This window comes from Gavialis gangeticus, unplaced genomic scaffold, assembly GCF_001723915.1.
Source record: "Gavialis gangeticus isolate Ggan-Ray unplaced genomic scaffold, GavGan_comp1, whole genome shotgun sequence".
NCBI classification, from domain to species: domain Eukaryota; kingdom Metazoa; phylum Chordata; order Crocodylia; family Gavialidae; genus Gavialis; species Gavialis gangeticus.
The window spans coordinates 132543313-132565406 of NW_017729025.1; the positions used below are offsets into that span (position 1 = coordinate 132543313).

Genomic DNA, 22094 nt, shown 5'->3' on the forward strand with positions numbered 1-22094 from the left:
GGGTGGGGGGAATCGCTGGTATAAAGCTGGGGACTCTGGCAGGGATTGGGGATTTGAAGTGGGGAGTGGGGATCACCAGTATAAAGCCAGCCACTCTGGAGGGGACCAGGGGTTTGCAGCTGGCCAGAGTGCCCAGTATGGCTCCATGGTGGCAGCAGCAGCACGGGGAGGTTTTGCACACAGCGACTGCCACCGCTGGCATGGCTCCACAGGTAAGCAGCAGTGGCTGCCGTGTGCAAGCCCTCCCCTGCCCGTTATACTGCAATATGTAGCTCTCCCCATTGGGGTTTCTGTTTTGTACTTTGAGCCCTGCTTGTATTAGTGCTCTGGGCATTACACTCTTTATGGTTTACACAAAGCAGTGTTGGTGGGTTAGTATATAGAGTTCATTTTTGCCCTCAGAAAAACAATAATTTAAGAGACAAGTATCTGACAATAGTGTGGTTTGTAAACTTACATGAAAACAAGAGGCAAGCATTCCAGAAAACTGCTTGAATGACTCCATCAATCTGTTTTTATCTTGTTTTATAAGGTTAATTTATCATGCACTTAGAAAAAGATACTTATGAGTTGAATTCAAGCATAAAAAAGCCAAAAGAAAAAATGTGGTGTTAACAGATCCTTGCTTCCCTAGCACCTCACAACATCCACTTGTGGAGCCATAGATGGAGCTAAGGGCGGTAGGCATGGCTGCAGTCTGTGGGCGCATCTACATGAGAAGCTTTACTGGTCCTGACTAGCCCCACAGTAAAGCATCATCGCCTATATGTATGGTGTTATTAGGCCAAAGTAAACAAATTAACTCTTCCGCAGAATATTACTGCCCGACACAAATACTGTCATACTGCAGAGTTATTTATCCCTCTGCAATGCACATATATACGGTGACAGGGCTGGCTGGGGAACAAGGGTGCTACAGTGTGGGGCTGTCTGCCAGCTATCGCCCACTGTAGCAACCTTATGCCCCAGCCAGCCCCTCTGAAGCATACTGAGCAGGGGCAGAGCAGGTTTAGGCTCACAGCCTGACCCCTGAAACCCTGGCTCAACAAGCTGTGGTCCTGGGCATGCATTTAAATGTTGCACCTGGGAACAATAAACTCTGGTGTGTACTATGGCAGAGTTTATTGTGCCGTTTTAGTTTCACGTGTAGACACCCCTTGTATAGTATATAATGGATCTGATCTTCTAGCATCTGTTACCTATGCTTCTCTGTTTGGGAATCCCCAAGCTCTTGGTGAAGATGATTTGCATGCGCTCCCATTTGTGTGTGAGAATCTAAAGCTACATGAACCATGGGCTCTGAATCATAACAGTGGTCTTCAGTATGTTTGATTACAAGGTATTGCTGGTACTGGAACTGTGGATCTATTTGAATGTTATTATATCTAATTGCTTTGTGCCGGCAGTGTGTTCAGGACTGGGTAAGTCCTAAATGTAGATGCAATACCAAATGTGAGTACTTTGCAGCTTAACTAAACAAACAACGAGAGAATACAAAATAAACTGAGAGATGCAGACGGTGGTGTTGATTTAGAGTGGGAATGTCAAACATAAGGTCCATGGGACTGTGCCATCCATCCTGGCAGTGGTCGAGGATGCTACCAATGTTGTGAGGTGTGGCCTATTATGGAATTTAAGGTCTCTAGACTCCAATGGACATGGTCACAAGGGCCAGGCTCCCAGATATACTCAGCCTCCCAAACACAACTCTGTGTTGCCTCTAAAATGCAGCTCCACACTGCTGCATGTTCCCATACCAATGCTGCTGCCCAAATGAAGCCCTGTGCTACTATCCAAATGTGGGTCCACATTGCCCCATGCCTGCCCTTCCCCCCCAACCCATACTGCCTCTCAAACACAACTCTGCACTGTGGCATGCCTGTGGATGTGTGCTGCTATCCAAATGCAGCTACGTATGCACCCACCCTTGGACTAACTGCAGTTGCTGGTGGATGCATGGATCCTGCCAGGAAGAAAATCTTGCCATCCAGATTCAGCCTGGGACCTGGGATGTGTTTGACAACCCTGATTTAGACTGTGATTTTTTTTTTTTTGGATTGTTTAACTCTTTGTTTTGTTCATTGAACTGCATTTACTGCTCAGGGATTAGTCTTCGCAGGCTTAAGGGAGAAGTGAGTTTAAAGTAGATGTACTTATTTCTTGCAGAAAGGGTAGTAGTAGAGACCTTATTTAAGCCTGGAATCCTACAGAGTCCAGCCCGATCAATCCTTCTATTCAGTATGAAACCTCTGGAGGAGACTATGAGGTTTATTTTGGGCTACAGTGTTATAAGAAGGCTGATGACAGTTGTTTGTGAGTCTCCTGTTTGTCTGTACCAGGCGGAAACTTTCCCTGGCTTTCCAAATGTCTGGCTGAGTCAGTGACCTGTGAACATCAGTGAGATTAAATTTAATCCCAAACTGATGCTGAAAACTGAGGGAAAGCCATATTTATGAACAGACAAAGCCTTTGACTGCTCCTTCAGCTGTTGGCTTTTGCCTCTGCTGTGCAATACATTTTAAATCCCAGGGGCTTGTTACAGTCATCCGTGTTCCTGGATTCTCAGGTGGTAGCAGTGGACAAAAATGCTTCTATTAGTCTGCAGCTGTGCCTGTTTTCTTTTGGAGGCTGATACTTCCATGGCTATTCATGCCTTTGTCCCCTATTGCCTCTCCTTTGGGGCTATCCTTACAGGCTAGTCAGAAGCTTTAGCCAGCATGAGCAGCGTGGACTGTCAAAGCATATTACTTCTGCGTTTCACACTTCTCACTAGAAACGAGTTCACTTCTTGCTGAATTCCAAGATGCTACCTGCCTTTTAAACCTCCTTAATAGTCTAGATGCTGGCTATTTTAAAAATCTCTCTTAGAGCAGTTGTGCTAGGCAGAGATGGGGTAGAATCAGGACTACGTTATTCTCAGTGTCTGAGTTTCACCTCTGTGACTATGTTCAAGCATAGAGTGCTATCTATGTAGGACCATCTTTCTGGGACATCCTAGGAAGGTTATAGGTTGGCTTTGCAATCTCAGACATCTCTGTTCTTTCCAAGCTTGTTTGGTTTGTTTCATTGGCATATCACAAAGTGCATGCTGCTTGTTTTGTGAGAAGCTACAGGTGGATTTACACATAAGTTCATGTGAAAGCCTTGTAAATGTACTACTAGTAGTGATAAATGACACTGTAATAAAGAGAATGCGTCCCTATGCCACATACAGTATCTAGTTACATTTCTGATAATTTGCACATTTTGAAGAAGCAAATCTTTTTTTGTATAGACCAACTGTGATATTCCTAGCACATCCCATGCTAAGATTATATTTTTCCTTTGGGTCATGGTATAATTTCAGCTAACCTTACTTGTGAAGAAAAGGCTTTCTGCTTCACAAGCATCAGACACTGTTACTACACCCAACATCTCCTTGAAAGCTTTCCAGAAAGACCATTGTGCCACCTCTCAATAGCTACAAAGAGACCCTTTCAAAGGACAAAACCCTTTAAGTGCTTACTGGGGCTGTGCCAGATGTTTGAGTCTCCTCAGGGAGTCATTTCAAGAATAAGTATTTGTTTCAAAGGTACTCCTTACAAAGGAGAATTTGGAAGACTTCTTTCTGAAGAAACATTTGGGTTATATTTGAAAGTTCACTCCTATGTTTCGGGGAGTTTAAAAAAATATTTTTGTGGAATGAGTTATTGGTATAAGAATCCTTGAGGAAACTGCTCTAAAGCAAAGAGCGGCGGGGGGGACAGAGAAGGGGCAATTTACTGAGCCTTCCTGCTGAATGCATGGACATAGTCTCTACTTCTACAGTGCTGCACAAATTAAAAACTTCAAAGTATTCACTTTGAGGCAAAGCTGAAGCAACCCAGTGAGACAACTTTGCAACTGGAATTTTTCAGAATGACATAGTAGGTGTTGTTGATCCATTATCACAGTAGATGGGCGTGTTTTCCACTACAAGTGGTCCCTCTTGAAAAGTGTGTGTGTACACCTAGCAATTGGACAGGAACTCCACATTATACACAGTGTTCTGCTGAGAGGGATCTCGTGGAAAACTAGCAATTTTCAGCTCTTAGCACCTTATGTAACAAGTCCACATCACTGGTAATAGAGAGTGTTCTGTTTCCTTAAGCCAAAGTTATTAAGCACCTTCTTTTCTGCTTGTTGTAGATAGCTCTTGTACAAGCATTCCTGATCTTCCTGTCCTGGCAGTGCATGCCAATCGGATCTCCTTCTTAGCCTTGTTCTAGCTGCCTTGCTGAGGTTCCTGTGAGCATGAACTTCCTGAAAGCTTTTTTACCAGGTCCCTTGAGAATTGCACTAGTTAGACCAGTGTTAATTTGGAAATTTCCTTTATCTTGCACTGTTATAAATGTCTACTTATAATATGATAATGTCATTTCAGCAAGACTATTCCTAGAATAAAGTACCACTTAAATTGAGTAAGTGTGGCAGATTTTGGCTCTGAGGTTACACAGGAAATGTGTAGTGGAGCCAGGAATAAAATCCCATTTCTGAACTACAAGACTTAACTCCTTCTGTTGAGTAACAAGATAGAGCAAGCATAAAGCCGTGGCACTTGACAAGTGCCTCTTGGGGAGGCGGGACGCCTTCTGGAATGGCCCCAGCAGCCATTACTCAGAGCTAGAACTTCCATCTCAAGTTCCACAGATGGTTGTAGGTTTTCTGCCATTTCTCTGTGAACGAACCAGATACCAATCCCCCTTTAATAGCAAAGTCTGTTTAAGAGGCAGTAGTGGTTTGTTTATCTTGTTGCATACCTAATAACACACCATTGTATGTTGTCAGCTGCAAAACACAAGCCTCCATTCCTGGAGTGGAGGGAGTATTTTGTTAACAGTAATATCTATATGAAACTCATTTCTTCTTATGCAGAGCAGCCACTGGAAAGTGACAGACACACTTGCGGTGCTAGTATAGCACCACCTGTTCAGTGTAAACCCTTATATTCAGGGTTTACATAGAAAAATGGTTACAAACAATTATCTGATGTATAAAGCTATTTATACTACATCATTAATGATGTACCCAGCTCCCTTCCTCTGAGCTTAGGTACAGATACAGGGAAAGTAACAACTTAATGAATAGTCATAATATATTGCCTTTTTGTGGAAATCCCTGGGATAAGCCACTTCAGTGAGAAATGAGATAGAGTGGTTGGTCATCTGCTCCAAATTAAAGATGACTAGCTGAGAAGGAAAATTTGTGCCATGTCCTCAGAGTATATTCGCAGTTGCAGTATTACCTCTGGATACTCCATGAGTTATTGTGTGTTTATACACTGCCCCTAAAACAGGGCTGTAAAAATCCTGAGGAGACCATAACTGAATGTGTCTACATGAGATGCCAAATGTTCAGTAGACTAATCTACTGCACATTAGTGTGTCATGGTAAAAGCCATGGTAATGCACTAACACACAGTAGAATTAGTGTATTGAACATTGGAGTCACGGAAAAGGCACATGCCAGTGCTACTGTGCAGTACTGCTGGTTACTGTACATTGAGTTAGTACCTATTATTACACGTACTAAACTTAATGCACAGTAACTATGGCACATGAATGCACATATAAACGTGGCCACTGAACATCTGAATCCCCTATTTTCAAAATAATCTTTTTTTTCTTCTTCCTTATTGCAGATTTATTTACTGAATGGCTTAGTTTCATCTTGCAGGGAGCAGGCCTCAAACTGCATCAGAGAAAATTAAGACCTTTCTTACTATGAGGATGGATAACAGTAGCAGAACCAGGAACACGGGAAGGGAGGTGAACCCTCCCACCACCACCACACATAATGCAGGTTGTGCTGCACAGGTACAGTGAGCTCTGAAAGGAGTATGGGCTCCTGCCAGAGCTCTGTATGAGTAGTGAACTCTGAGCTTACCAGCTGATTGGGGTGGGGTCTGGATATAGCCCCTACTTTTATGTAGTTCCAGACCTGGGGGGTGAACACTGAATACTGCTGCTGTTCACTCTTCCCATCCCTCCCCATCTTGCTGAATTCAGCAGCACAGGCCAAAGAAGGGATAAGTGGCAGCAGCAGCATTCAGCCTCTGGGCTTTAGTCACACAAAAGTAGGGAGTTCAGCCAGATCCCCTGCTGAGAGCTCTTGTGTAGCACAGCTAGTCTGATTGTGCCACTGGATTTGCCCCTAGAGGATTAAGCATTGGAACAGGCTACGTAGAGAGGTTATAGGATCTCCATCCCTGGAAAGTTTCAAGAACAGGTTAACCAGACTTGACTGGAATGGCTTAGTCAGGGATGATCCTTGAACAGGGTGCAGGACTGGAACTCCACGAGGTCCCTTCCAGTTCTATAATCTTGATATGTGGGAATTATAAATACATACCTCTATGTGCTGATGACATCTGGACTGATATTTGTTACCTGCTAATCACATTTCCACAGATTTGTGAAGATGTTTCCTTATAAAGAATTAGATTTGTTTTAGAATCTATTCTGTAGAACCAACCCAATCTGTCAGTTTCTGTATTGACAGCTCCTACTTAGCATTAAGATTTTAAGAGCATTCATGTTTCTTGTGGCGCTGTAATAATTAGTCTTCAGAAATAGAACAAAGACTGACAGCGTCTCTGAGAGGAAGGGATGGCCAACAGGTTTGATTAATTGGAGTTTGATCAAATACTGGGTAATTGTTGTTTACAAACCATATTAAAGTATTTGTTACATCAGGGTATGTTTGGAAAACAGACACAGCTCCATTATAAAGTCAGGAGAGTTTTTCCCAATTACTGTATCTGTACTAAAATTACAGATGAACCCAAGCTTCAAATTTCAGCTCAAGTTCAGCAGCCTTGGAAATTCATTCTTCTATTGAAATGTAGTTTTGCTTCTCCCTGTTATGAAGATGCAGTTCAGATCTGAATTGCCCTGTACTGTAGGGTGTCTGGATGTAGCATTTGCATCAGGTTTTTTAATTAGGTTTAATTTGGTTCAATCTTAATTAAAATGAACCAAAAGTGAGCATTGGAACACAGTAGGTGATATTTAATTTTTTTATCTTACTGGAGCAATGTCCATCCAGTATCTTCCTTGTTTCTTTTATGATATTAATTTTAAGTAGTATGCAAACTATTGTATGTGTACTGCTGAGCCAGATTCGGTTTGGCTCAGACAGTTTTTAATTGGATTTCAGTGTGGTGCTGAGAAATGGCTCAGATTGGAGGTAAATGTGATGTTACTTCATATTTGATCTCTACTAAAACTGTATTTGAGCTATATAGAACTGTATTTTTCCGAAACTAATATTTCTTGGTAGCTCTTTAAACTGGATTGCCTGCTTTATATTATGTTTAGAAAAACGCAACAGGACACAGAAGTTATTTCCAGTTTATTGTATATTCTTATGACAGAGCAATTGCCCAGTTCCTATTAAATATTCATGTAGATCTTCATAGTTTTGCACTGACGTTGGTTATGTTTATTCACTCTTGCAGGATTCCAAGTGCTTGAGACAAAGATGTGCAAAAGCCTTTCCTTTTGCTTTCTTGCTTGACTGTACACTATGTTCATGGGGGGCTCGTCAACCAGTGAGCAGAGACAAGGTTCTGTCTCTTCTTTCAGCATATGCTGAACGTAATTAGGCACCATCCCAGAAAAGGCTTTGTAAACATTCTGAATCCATGCCACATTCTTCCAGTCTCAGAATCTGCCAAATGCCTAAATGCTGTATTCAAGCCAGATGTCTAAATATATCAAATGAATGGTTGAACAAAATGCCTCCCTGGTAGAGCATATGCATGTAGGATGGACAGACCTGGAGGGGCTCACGCTCAGTTCCAGAACATGATGTTCTGCCAACCTGTATTCCCTGCTCACAAGAAGAGAAACCAGAGTACAAGCTCTTCTTGGTGAGCTGCCTGGGGATAAAACTATTCTTGCCTACCTCCTGCCATATAGGGATTGGGCACCAAAAAGCTGAGATCTCCCTTAACAGTATTATAGCCTGATGACATTTGTTTCATCACCACATCCCAAAAGAAGTTGCAATTATAGGTATGTTTGCAAACACAGTGTGGTTCCCTGAAGAGATACCCAAGCTGGATTTGAATAAGCTAGTTCAGGTAGGACAAGCAATGTAGCATCATTACTACAGTAGTCTGGCAAGGCTATTATATCCTGCTTCTCCTTTTGATAGAATCATAGAAAATTAGGGTTGGAAAAGGTCTCAGGAGGTCATCTAGGCCAACCCGCTGCTTAGCAAGACCATCCCCAACTAGATCATCTCCAGCAAGGCTTTGTCTACCTGAGTCTTAAACTTCTAACGATGGAGATTCCACAACTTATCTGGGTAACCTGTTCCAGTGTTTTACTAACCTCCTAGTGGGAAGGTTCTTCCTAATATCTAACCTAAACTTCCTTTGCTGCAACTTGAAACCATTTCTCCTTGTTCATCGTCGGCCACCATTGAGAACAGTCTATTTCCATCCTCTTTGAAACCACTCTTCAGGTAGCTGAAGACTGCTATTAAGTATACTTCAGCTTTAGACATAGGCATGCTCTGACCACCATCCCACATGACCTTTACATTAATAAGCTGAAGACATGTGGCCTAGATAGAATTATCATTCTGTGGAAAGAGTAACTATAAATGGATTGCTGTCAGAATGGCAGGAAATTTCAAGTACGATTCCACAGGAGTCTATACTGGATTTGGTGCTGTTTGTATTGATGGCTGGTGGCCAGGAATAGAGAGCTTTTTGATCCAGTGGGCAGATGACACAAAACTGAGAAGAGTTGCAAATACTTCAGACGACTGGAATTCCAAAAGATCTTGATGTGTTGAAAAATGCGCTAGAGATAACAAAATAAAATTCAATAAAAATAAATGTGAGATGCTCTTTGCAGTGCAGTGCTGCTGTTAAAATAGAAAATGTACTTTTGGACTGCATTGACAAAAGTATTCTATGCAAGAGACACGAGGTGGTAGTAACACTGGTTACAGCTTAGCTGGAATATTGTGTACAGTTCTGGGTCCTGCAGTTTGAGAAGGATGTAAAGACTGACAATTGAGATAATCCAGGGAGGGTTTCAGGAGGCAGGTGACACAGATAATAAAAGGTCTGGAATTGAAACTGTGAGGAAAAGTTGAGCGCACCAAGTGATCCTTGATGTCCCTTCCAGCTCTGTGGTTCCATTATATGCACATTTTAAAGGCTGAAAAGCAAGGGATTCTGAAGCCAAGGCATTCTCAAATAGCAATACCAGTCTGTAAACATTGCCCCATCGCTGTTGTGATACTCAGCAATAGCAGAACACTGACCAGAGACATCCACCTAATGTGATAAACACATTGGCCTTTATTTGGAAAGGTGATGCAGGTCCATCAAGCTGTTATGGAGCTTGTGAGTATGGTACTCCCAATGGGAAATCTTTGTCTTTGGCATTTATTTACAAAATAAATATACTTGATCCCCTTTTGGGTTAGCAAAATGTTAGGTTAATTTATCCAGGCCTCGTGAAATCTGAATATTTTGGAATTTTCAGACATATTCAGTGGCTTGTGTTTGTCACCCCTAAAGTTATCTAGTTCTGGTGTCTAAGAGAGAGCAAGAGAAAGATGGACTGAATATTACCTCTTCACAGAAAGTTTGGAATTAAATGTATGCTGTATACAATGAATGGGGATACTGTTGTCATTTATGCCTCTTAAATTATTTTATTAATAACATAGTTAAGAAAAGTTATCTGTGGGAAAAACATGTATATGATAATGTAGTACTGGTAATTTTCAGAGCGATATCGGCTTAGTCTTGAAATATAATTTGGATTATCCAATATCTCCTAGGTTATTATTATCCTTAATATCAGTATTTTGTTTAAAACCAAAATAATTCCCAGGTATTGTTGGAAGAAATAACATGTAATGATACTGTGTACTGGGTCCAGCCAGCTGACTTTAAAGGGTGTGTTAATTGTTTTTCTAGGTCTGGCAATGTGGAGGCAGCGTTGAAGTTCTCCCTTGCTCTAGGATTGCCCATATCGAAAGAGCCCATAAGCCGTACACTGAAGACCTCACTGCCCACGTCCGAAGAAATGCATTGAGAGTAGCTGAAGTCTGGATGGATGAATTCAAAAGCCATGTTTACATGGCATGGAATATACCCCAAGAGGTGGGTTGCAAAGATCATTTTTACAATAGTATGTAAAAATATCCAGGTCTTAGTCTGAAATAGGAGCTTTAGTTAAGTGCTAAATTTAGCCACCCTTCTTTGTACAAAATTGCATCTTCATCCAGAAGACTAGTCCCATTGCCTTTAGGTTATTTATAAATGAATTTCTTATTCTGCTGTTTTCCATCTGTTCCTCAATCACCCTCCAGGACTCCTTGACACTGGTAAATACAGGAATGCTAGTGGTGAAGCTTTAAAATCGTATGTATAGCTCACTGATTAATACACTTTTTAGCTAAGTTAGAGTTAAGTGTTAATGTAGCATCTAAGAGAAGGAAAATTCCACGAGCTTTGCTGGAAACGTATTTTTCTGTTTCAAAAACCTGGTGTTATTCAGTGGGACTTCCTCAGCAGAGCTGGAAATCGTCATACAGGAGAAGTGAGTTTATGGCCCTAGATTTCTATGTGGAGAACAGATTCTTATTTACAAAAGCATAGGTAACACTTGGGAAAGAAAAAAAAAGCACTCCAAGCTAAAATTAGTTGAGTGTTCTTATACTTGTGCTCCATAGTCTTTAATCTGTGTGGTTTTGTCAAAAACATGCTGCTCTATTTCCATTTATTAAACAGGTAATAGAAAAGTTTTAAATCGTTTAGGAATTGTGGATAATATGTTGTTAGGCAAAGTCAGTTCATATCCCTGAAAATAGTTGAAAGTGTATATACCCCCATGCAGATATGTGAAAATCCTTCAAGGTCCAGATATCTATTTGGGATACATAAGTATTCCTGCCACAGACAAACTAAAATGTGTTCTGTTGGTGTCAAGGTGGTTGTATCAGTCTTGAATTGTATCACTCTCAATTTCCATAAAAGTAACTGTGAGCAAAGGTTGGTTTCTGATTCTAGGCTTTGTTGAGTTCTGCAAACGAATCTGCTATTTGCTTTGCTTGCATGCAGCTTTCTCCAGCTGTGTGCTGCCAAAGAAAATATCACAAAATGAACAAATGAACTTGGCAATTTATTTTATTTAATTTTATTTCTAATAAAAGCTCTCCCCAATCTCAGTGAACAATTTTGCAGCTGCAGTGAAATAGACATAATTTGTTGGTTGCAGTTTTTGTTCCTAAAGGAAAATGCTGCACATTGCCTATGGTAGTTTCACAAAACTACAAAAATAATTTTAGCAAGGAAACGGACACTTTCAGCTCCCTCTGAAGAGGAAAGTTCAAAAATAGTTGATGGTATAAAGGGATTTTAGGTTGATTGTTGCTAATAATGTTCTCCCAAGGATTGCAACCTTGATATAGTGGAGAGGTTTATGTGCTACCAATGACCTTAAGAATGATGCCATCTGGAGTTTGTACTCCTGGTAGGGTCACCCATGGTGGTAAGGTTGAGATCAAGATTTCAAAGAGTAGTAATAATCTAAAAATAAAAAATGTGCTCAACATCAGTGTGGGCAGATGAAGAAAGAATACTTCACAATGGCTGCAAAGATGGATGAAGGCTACCACAGAATAGAAACTTCCCATTGTCTAGGTTTTCCTTGCCATGAGATTAAAGTTGACTTCCTTCAAAGTATTGTGTGGTTGCTGATATGCATTGGCATCCCCTTATTAAAAGAAGACATACAGAAGCATCTTTCTTCAATAGCAAGCATCTTTCTTCAGCCTGGAATGCATACACCCTGATGGACAACCGTAACAGTGACTGATTGGAGTGAAGGATAGCACTTGTGCACAGAGAACGTATATGATTTAATATTTACATTGCTGTGCTTAGTGAGACCATACACGTAGGAAGGTGGCAGCTCAGAAAATAGTGGTGGCTGCACCTTGGAAAGGAACAGCAAAAAAAGACAGACACATCCACAGCACTAGTTTTGTTTTCAAGGCCAAATTTGTTCTCAGATGCTGGAATGTTTAGCTGGCACCAACGAGCATCTCATGACCCTTCATCATCAACTAACCAACAGATAACATGCAACAGTTTTCATCCCCAACCCTTGATGCAGTTGATGAAACAAGACTCCTTTTCTGAACTCAACTAAGTCCTGTCATCTGTCCCTAAAGAAGATAATTCTTCTTCGCTATTTCAATGTTAGAGTGGGCAGGGAGTCTGAGCTATGGAAAGGAACACTTGGAAAGCATGGGGTAGGGACATGATCTCATCATCACAAACTTCTTATTCTGCCAAAGCAACAAATGGAAGATACCATGGATGCACCCCTGCTCAGAACACTGGTACCTGATTAACAGCATCGTAGTGCATTCCCAGAAGTGTCATGTCCATATCACCAGACCTATGACCAGCACAGATGACTGCAGAATAGATCATTGGATACTAATGTCCATTTGTATCACCCAAAATGACCTAAACAAAATAAGCAGCCAAGGAAGAGATTTAATAGTCAGTACTTGAAAGACCCTACTAGAAATGATCATTGCCAACAGTGTTTCAGTGAGAAACTCTCGACAATATTGATCACTGGGAAAGCATCAAGAAATGCATCTGTGAGGTGTGCAAAGAATCTCTATATTTCTCCACAAAGAAACATTAGGAGTGGTTCAGAGAGAATGATAGAAAAATACAAGTTTGCACTGGCCAAAAAAGAGAGCCATCAAAGAATGCAGTTGGAAGAATGACATAACACTAAACTGAGACACAAAGAAAAAATTGAGAGAAGAAGAACAAGTGGTGGGAGAGCATAAGAAAAGACATTCAAAAGTTTGCCAACAGCCATGACATGCATAGTTCTTTCAGCACAATCAAAGCTATCTATGGGCCAAATTCACAAGAAGCCACCCCTTTGAGATTGAAGAATGGAACAACGCCTTTTAAAGACAGCTCCACCATCAACACATGGTGGAAGAAGCACTTTCAAGAGCTCCAGAACCAAGATCCTAACGTCAAAGATGATACCATTGAAACCATTTCACAACACCATTGCTTGCAGATCCAGCAACTTATCAAGAGGTCTTGAAGTTAATTAAGCAGATGAAGAGATCCAGAGCATGTAGTCCTGATAGAATACCAGTCAAAGTTTATAAGCAAGTTTGAAAAAAGCTCTCTCACTGACTACACATCATGAATAGATTCCCAATGACTTTTAGAAATGCCAGGTTCATTACTAAATTAAAAAAGGAGATAAATCAGATTGCAGCACTTATTGTGATATTGCACTCCTGTGTATAGCTGGGAAGATCCTGGCCTGCATTCTTCTCAGTATATTCATTTTCCTTGTTGAGGAGATTTTACCTAAGTCCTGATATGGGTTCAGTTCACACAGAGGTACAGTAGATCTGGTCACTGTTGTTAGACACCTGCAGAAGTGCCACGAACAATACAGGTCAAGATGAACAACATGGCCTTTATTGACCTGACTAAGGCCTTTGAGTCAATCAACAGGGAGGTCAAATGGATGATCCTAATGAGATTTGGTCTGCCAAAATTTGTTATCATTATCAGACTTCTTCATGATGACATGCCAGGAGCCATCCTAAACAATGGGTTGGAAAAGGACCCCCTCACTATTAGAGCTGGAGTCAAGTAAGGATGTGTGATTCCATCAATACTCTACCATTTATATTACAGCTATTCAAGCTATCATTGTTAATAGAGTTCCATCTGTAGTCAGCATCCAGTATCGGGCAACATATAGGGAGTGCACGTGGGTGCACATGCACCCCCTGAGCATGGCAATACACCCCCTACAAAAAGGCGCTGCTTACATTGTCAGTGGCATCTTGTGGGCGGTCCCTGCTCACCACCCCACTACTGCCACTGCTGGCAACATCTGCAGGCAGCCCACAACCCCTGCTGGCTGCTGCCGCCACTGGCGGCAGCGGCTGTGGGTGGTTGCCACCTCTTGGGTGGTGCTCACCCCACCCCCTGCCGATAGGACCAGCAGCATCTGCAGTAGCTCCCCCACTTGCCACCTCTGTGCCGCCCCCCAGCTGCCAAGGACATGCATCATTCATGTCCAGTATCATATGGACAAGAGTCTCTTTAATATCAACCAGCTATGTTCCAAATCCAAGACAACAAACACCTCTTTTACTGATCTTCAATTTTCTGATGATTGTCATGTGTGCCTACACAATTGAAGAGTTCCAGGTCACATGTATGAAATCCTTGGACTCTCTATTAACTTCACAGACACCAAGTTCCTTTAACAACCCTCCCCAAACCAATCAGCTCCTCCACATATTGTAATTAGAGGGCTGTCCTTGGAGAATATTGACCTGGATGACAGATTAGAAACAGTTAAAAGCTTTGGAACGTTAACATAGGCTATGTCTTTGGAACGTCCCCTATATAAAATGGAAGGAGAGAAGAATGAATGCCAGCATTCTGGTTCAAGCAGACATCACCAGCATTGAAACCATGTCCCTAGTGACACCATGATGTACAGCAAGGCATCGATCATTTTGAGCAAACTCACCTTACTATGGAGGCAGATGGATAAGAGAGACAAAGGGAAAGAACTGTGTCACAACATCACCAGGATCTACTCTTTCCTCCCGGAACTATTTGGAACACTGCAGTCGAACATGCAAATCTCAGATTGGCCTCCTCAGTCATCTACGAACTCACCAGTAACTTCCTTATTTACTGGAAGACTGTTGTCCCCCTATCAAGGGATTGCTGATGATAATTATGGTGACTTATGACCAGAAGATGTTGGTGGTCACTATAAGATAATTAAAAAAAAATATTAGCTACAACTAATATAAAAGGATAGTGTTTTACATCAAACCAAAGTTTCCTTTGATAATGGAGAGAGAGGGACTCAAGGGCCGGCATGGAAGCAGCATTATCCAGTACATCCCTTAAGTAATTATCTGTCCCTGTATGGAATTGTGCTCAAGCAGGAAATAAAACAGCAACGATGAATTTTCCCTATAGAGTAGCAAGATGGTGAGATGGTGGCTTCATTTAAAAATCACCAATTTTAATCATGATTTAATCAGCAAAAAGGAAACCTTGATTAAAATCATAGTTATTTAATCTTGTACCTTTTATGTAATTTCCTAAGGAAAGGTTGATTCTCATTAGTTGGTAACGGAAGAGATGAACCATCCTGCATTTACCCAAATGTTCTTGAGTTTTGGAACTGTATCCCTGTGTTCCTGAAGAGTCACTGAAAATAAACCCTTCATATCAAACTAGAAACATTGGGCAGTTCTGTTTTATGTGTTGAGAGGGTGCAACATCAAGCACTACCTGCTGCATGTGATTGTCGCTGTACTGTTCAAGAGATAGTTGTGGGCAAAGTTAATTGGCTCAGGCCCAGTGCTGCATTAATGTGGCTATACTAATTTAATTAGCTAGGAGAGAATGGAGCTGTTTAGCATTAAGGCAATTACACTAACCAGAATTGGAAATACTGTAAATTACTTTTGGTTCTGGGGCTTATAGGACATCTGGGATTGTCCTGGATTTTCCTCCCTGAAAGTTGGTCAGTAGTTAGCAGCTATTAAAATATGTTGATTTGCAACTAAATGTAGTACCTTTATGCAAAACTCAATTATTCTTTCTGCAAAAAAGGTGGAAATGCCATAGCTTTACATATTTAATTAAGCAGGTATTCAGTTTACTGTTTACTATACATGTTCATATTCTTTTTACTTTTTTTACATTAGAAATTGGTGAATAAGGCATATCTTATTTACTGGATGATGTATTTCTGCTCATGATTTGTGTATTTGAGTGGGAAATGAAATTCAGTTAAAACGCACAAAACCAGTTTTCTAAACTTGTTTATTAGTTTGATAAAATGACCTTAAATAGTGTGATGGGTCAGAAAAAAAGTAAGTTTATTAAAAATGTTTTGTTTTAAAATTGGTATATTAAACAAAAGAAGAATATCTTTAGTTAGTGAATTGAACTGCTTGTTTCAGGTCTCATACTGTCTTTCCAGGTTTTAGAGTTAGTAGATATCATTCTGTCACACCTTCTTTCTACTTATATTTTTGAAGATGGAAACAAGTTTTCCTGCTTTTCCATTTCTTGCTCAGTTTCTTAATTTTGAACAAAGTGGTATTTGAACCAAACTCGCTGAATAAAATGAAATGAAGAAAATGCTCACTGCATCTGAAAAAGAGGCTGCTGCTGTAACCTGATGGTTTAGAATTTCTCAAAAGTGTGGACAAAAGAACAAATTACGGGAAGTTAGAAAACACTTATTGTGCCTCGGCTGGTCTGTGGGAACTGTATATGTTCATTCTCCGCAGTAAGTAAAGGCTAAACCATGGCAGTTTAGCCCTCAGTGAAAGGAAGCTAAAGGGTAAGGGCTTGCCAACAGATGCAGCACATGAGCAGTAACATCTTGTCTCCCAGCATTATTACTGGCAAGAAGACTTTATATGTACATGGTCCATGACCAAATCAGTCAGTAAAGAAAACCAACGTTATTAGAGTGGGAGTTTTCCATTCTATATCAAATATCAAATGGGAAGGAGAAATGCAGTCTGATGTTTGTACATACAAAGTGCAAGTAAAGAGAATGAATGTCTACCTTAATGAAGCAACTTGAATTGACTGCTACAGTTGGGTAGTAAAGCCGATGGCCAAGTTTCTGTATCTGACTGAGTAGCATTAGTTCAGGTGCACCTTTCCTCAGTCTAAATCTTCTATCGGGGTGAAATATAAAATAGTGGCAATCTTCAAGCCAAAGAGAGTCTCAGAAAGTGGTAAAATGGGATGAAGTAGACACACAAAGTAGATTGTGGCAAAAACATAAATGGCCTGCTCAGATTTTTTTTTTAAATGGACTGCAACTATAATTATATTACTTGGAGGCTGATGCAATATTGGTGCAAAAGAAGAGGCCTGGAACCCATATAGTGGAGCTGAAACTTGTCCACTTGTAGCAGTGAGGGGTTGAACTGCTCCAACATGGGCAAGTGTTTAGTAGTACCTCTTTTTCCATGGAATAGTTCTCAGAGCTGCAGAATGCTCCTCAGTCAAATGTGTCCAATGATTTCAGAGCATCAGAGGCTCAATAAGAGAAGTGAGTTTGCCTCATTTGGCACCATGGCATAGCTGTTATCTTGGGATCTCTGTTTGTGGCTATATCTGAAGCATTGAAAGCTTTACTCAGGAGCTTGATACCATGGTGATGACTTCAGCTTAAATACCTACATAAATAAATGTGATAAAGCACTTTAAAACTGAAGCAGAGCTTTTAATGGATTAAGAGCAGGGATCCCTTAGAAAAAGGAATTCTTAGACCCCATCTACATGTTATGCTTAGGACATGATTGGCCACTTAATCATGCCTTAACCGGTTACCTGACCACATGTTCATTCAATTGATGGCATGATAAAAATAGAAATAAATTGCAAACTTATTTCACAAAATGTGGATAATCACTTTCTAGTTACTTCGTATCACATTATTAACTGAATGTGTGGCCAGGGGCTTCTGTGGCTGGGAGCCCCATCAGCTGATCAGAGGTCCTAGCTGGGGGGGGAGCCCATATGCACCCCTGAGCATGGGAGCTCCCAGTTGCAGGGGTGCATGAGCTTCCTCTGCACCAGCAATAATATGTGATCTATACAACTGTACTTCCTGCCATACATGTGTGGCATGGCAGGAGGTGCAAATGTGTGGATTGTACATTAGATCCCATCATGCTTTTATCTGTATGTGGAGAGGGGCCCTAAGAACCAGTAAATGGAGAAAAAAAAATGGGACGAGAAGGAGGGGCTTCAGAGATAAGGTAATTCATAGGATGGTAGGATCACTGAATGATTTTGTAAAACCAGTTGGCATTCCTTCAGCTTTTAGCGAACAGACCTCAACACGCAGAGGACACAATAGCAGTTGGCACTAACTGGCATCTTGGCAGGGAGTCTCATCAGAGATGAAGAATGAAAACAGAATGTCTTCCACAGATGTAAACAGTTGCCTCCATGTTAAATTCAAAACATATTCTTGGGGTCAAATGAGAAAATATACCCCACCATTGCCTACATGGCAGGACTTTAATTTACCTTCTGTGTACACACAAGCTACATACAATGGCTACACACAAGCTGGTCTTTCCTATACCCAAGCCAGGTGTTACATGTGAATGCATTTCCTTTGTAGTTGCTTATCAAGATCCAGTTGCATGTTTGTTGGTACCTGGTCCCATTGAGTACTCACATAGAATGCAGTCTGAAAAGCAGAAGGGGCTAGTATGCTAGTTCTCATGAAAAAGGAATGGGAATGTTGTGGAGCCCAGAAGAGGAGCAGCTGAGCCTTACTTCATAATATAATGAGGTTAATGGCTAGATCATCAGAGGCCACAGGGATAGCAGGTATACATAAAGATAGAGGTCAGGAAGGGAAATGTGTTCAGTGGAGTGTTGTGATCTGACAGTGAGAAAATAGGCTGGTGAGATCTCCCATAGTTTTGGAGGTCCACGAAGCATCCAAATGGAAGTTCTAAATGCTATCCCATGCAGTAAACCACTGTATACAGGAGATTTTTGTTGATCAGCTTCAGGTTGACTTGTAATTATTGAATGCTTGAGGTGGGGCTCTAAGGGGCTCTGGCCACTTTCTTGTAATTTATAATTTCCATAAGGAAAAACGACTTCTGTTAGAAACAGCTCGAGTTGGAACAGTTTATGGCAGGCCTCCAACAGGTCCAAAATATTTTGTTAATATACCTTTCTAATAGAAAGCCAAATTTACTTTAGTGCGAGTCAGGAAATGCCTTCATTATAAAGCACACTTGCTCCAGAATACTGTTAATTACACAAACAATGCATGATACAAAGTGCAGCTTGTGATTTAGCTCATAAAACTAGGCTTCTATAAAGCTATCCAGTGTGGGGGGAAAAAAATCATCATTTCCAATGTTATTTTAAAGTTTTGTTCTCAGTGGATGACAAAGACTTTGAGCATTTATGAATTCAGCTGAGGCTTCCTGATTAACCAAATAGATTGTAAGATTTCCCTGTGAAGATTATTTATACTATGTTTGGTTCTATTATATTGAGGTATGTGCAAGAACATAATTTACAGTAAAATGTCTCATTTTTCTTTCTGTCAGATAGCAGCTATAGATTTGCATTTAGACCCCTCTCTAAAAATTTCTGCTGCATGATTTTAATGGAATAAATTATTGATCTCTGGTTCAGAGTCTTTATGAAACTCATGTTTCACGAACTCCACAACACTGTCATACCAACTGAGGCCAGCCAAAAAAGCAGAAGATAATAAAAAAGGGGAGGGGAAGGTTTTGCAATATTGACTAAACTTGTTGTGATCGTATCAAATGGGTTGATTGATATTTCAGAAAGGTGATCAGGACACCTAACCTTCCCAATGGAACAACACAGCTGGACTACAAAAATGGTTAGAAAAATGGAATACGTTAATGAAAAGGCCACAATTGAACACCAACAATAAGATTGTTTCCATGGCAACAAACTACCTGATGCTAATTATTTTTGGATTTAGAAACTGCCTGGAAATTAGAGAGGACTAGGGAATCACAGTTACATTCATTAAGAGCTGTATCTAAAACCCATTGGCTTAAATGGGAGTTTTTGTACTGACCACAATGAGCTTTGAATCAGGCCATCAAACTGTGAGCTGTATTTATACTTCAGTGGTATGCATCCTTTTAAATGGAGCACTTGTTTAAATGTCTATTGACAACAGAACCACTTTATAGCAAGGTTGTTAATCAAGGAGAGATGCCATTGTTTTTTATTATGATTCTTCTTGACAGTGCACACAGAAGCAGGCAAAGTTTGGTTTTACATGTGTGAACAGTTTTATACTGGAAGAATTGCTTTTATGTTACTGTTTTTCTGACCCTTTATATATGTAGGATTCTGGAATTGACATTGGTGATATTTCCGAGAGGAAGGCCCTGAGGAAAAAGCTCCAATGCAAGACCTTCAGGTGGTATCTTGTTACCGTGTATCCGGAAATGAGGATGTACTCAGACATTATCGCCTATGGGGTGGTAAGAATCCTCTTTACCTTGATTGTTAAATAAAAGTAAAATAGTGAAAATATTTTTTTCAATAATGTATGGTTCCAGATAAAAGAACCAGGCCAATCTAGGAATCACTAGTTAAACTGATGGACTGGCTGGTTATTTGATAAACTACTGTGCTACAGTAGTTCATGCGAATACATTCCTGTATATTATTTTCTTTCCTGTTGTTCATCTAAGGTATTTCGTTAAAGTGTTGTATATACTTTATTAGAAGCTGTAGAGCTGTCAGCTGGAAAGTATTTGGTTTGTGTGTGCTTGGTTTTGCAAATGCAAGCTCCTTATTACAATAGCCAAATGTTGTATTTCCATTCTCAGATAGGCATGTCTGCACCTAGGGGTTATCATTGACATAGCTTACTATTTATCTTATGAAAGCACTTAGAACTCTAATTGAAATCGGGGCACAGTTGTCTTGGCAATGGACTGAAGCCAGTACTCAAGCCTCTCTTCATCTCCGTCTTTTCTTCATTTCTTCTCTTTACTTATTTCCTAAGCTTATAGTGGAGGAAAGGTTAAATAGGTGGCGGAAAATGCAAATGAGCTGCTAGCTCCAGTTTTGAAGACCAGAGTGAGCCCAGCACTAATCAGAGAGATCTCATTTTATTTGTTTTTGTGGATGGAGATTTTTTCCAGTATAAAAGTGCTGCTTTTATTATAACAGGAAATTGGAATCCACACATATTTCATTAATTGATCAGCTACAGACTCAGATGCTATCATGCCATGGTGTGACATTGTAACCCCAAGTATTTCTGTGCTGCAGCCTGAAGTTCGATGTAGAGATATCTGAATTATCTTTACAGCTGAGCTGCTTCAAATACTGGTAACAGCCTAGCTAAGGCTATAACAGAGCTCAGTGTGGTTTAGCTTGCCCTGCTTTTTGGCTAGGTTTCACAGTTGGCGTTGAACTCCATGTTACTGTGGCTAGAGTGTTTCTGGGACCTGAGCTAGCTTAAAGCTAGCATGAGAATCTAATCTACATCACAGTCCACAGTATAGACAGACCCATGTAAAGTACTTGAGCTAAGAAGTGAGCCATCTGTGATAGAACAGGATTAAGTACACCTGACCATGTGTACACATGCCAGCTACACAGATTTCAATTTTATGCTTTGTAACAACACTAATGTTATGCTAAACCATTTTATTTGAACTATCCACAGGGTACCCTATGCCACAACTTACAGAGTCAGTGTGATTTCATAATGCCACCAGTGTACACTGAGGCAGCAGTGGGTGGACTAATTGAAATGTTTCACATGGTTCAGATATGCACTGGCACTAAAGATGGAAGAAGACCTGTAGGAGAAATAAGGAAGCAAGGAGTAAAGTTAGTCAGGAAGACAGCAGACATTTATTCATTTAAGTGATATAACAAGCATAACAAGAACAGGAGCAAGCTTGAGCAATGCACAGAAAGGTAGAAGGAAGAGTAGTAAGGATGGATCAAACTGGCACGAGGTATCCAGCAGTTACAATGAGAAGAAAGATGTTTGTTTGGCTAAAGTACCTGACTAAAAAGAATAATCTAATGTTTAATTCCCAGTTTGGCCACCAATTTCCTGTGTGACCTTGGCAAATTCCCCTCTGTCCCTTGGTTCCCCATTTGTAACATGGGTATAAGAATACTTTCTTTCTCCCATTATTTCTGTATCAAGCTTTTCTTGGGCAAGGACTCTCTCACAGTGTAAGTTCAATGTCTAACACAATAGCGCTCTCAACCTGGTTGGGGGTCGCTGAGTGTAACTGCAGAATAAATAAAAATAATGTGTACCTTTTGACCTGTTCCTTTGATGGAAACAGTACTCTATCACATGACACTAGGGAAATGTCATTAAATAAACCAATTTGACCCAGTGTCTCTAAGAACTATAATTAAAAACATAAACCTTCTTTGCTTCATACTGTAAGAAATACATTATTTCAAG

At 40.5% G+C, this 22094-nt stretch overlaps 1 protein-coding gene across 3 annotated transcripts in view; it reads left to right on the forward strand.

Annotated features, from left to right (window-relative positions):
• The window catches only part of GALNT18 (polypeptide N-acetylgalactosaminyltransferase 18), a 645416-nt gene that overhangs the window by 509248 nt on the left and 114074 nt on the right, over positions 1 to 22094 (forward strand). For all 3 annotated transcript variants that reach the window (XM_019519580.1, XM_019519578.1, XM_019519579.1), the window contains 2 exons: positions 9968 to 10153; positions 19993 to 20130. In XM_019519580.1, coding sequence (XP_019375125.1) covers positions 9968 to 10153; positions 19993 to 20130 — 324 coding nt within the window. The remainder of the gene's footprint in view (positions 1 to 9967; positions 10154 to 19992; positions 20131 to 22094) is intronic.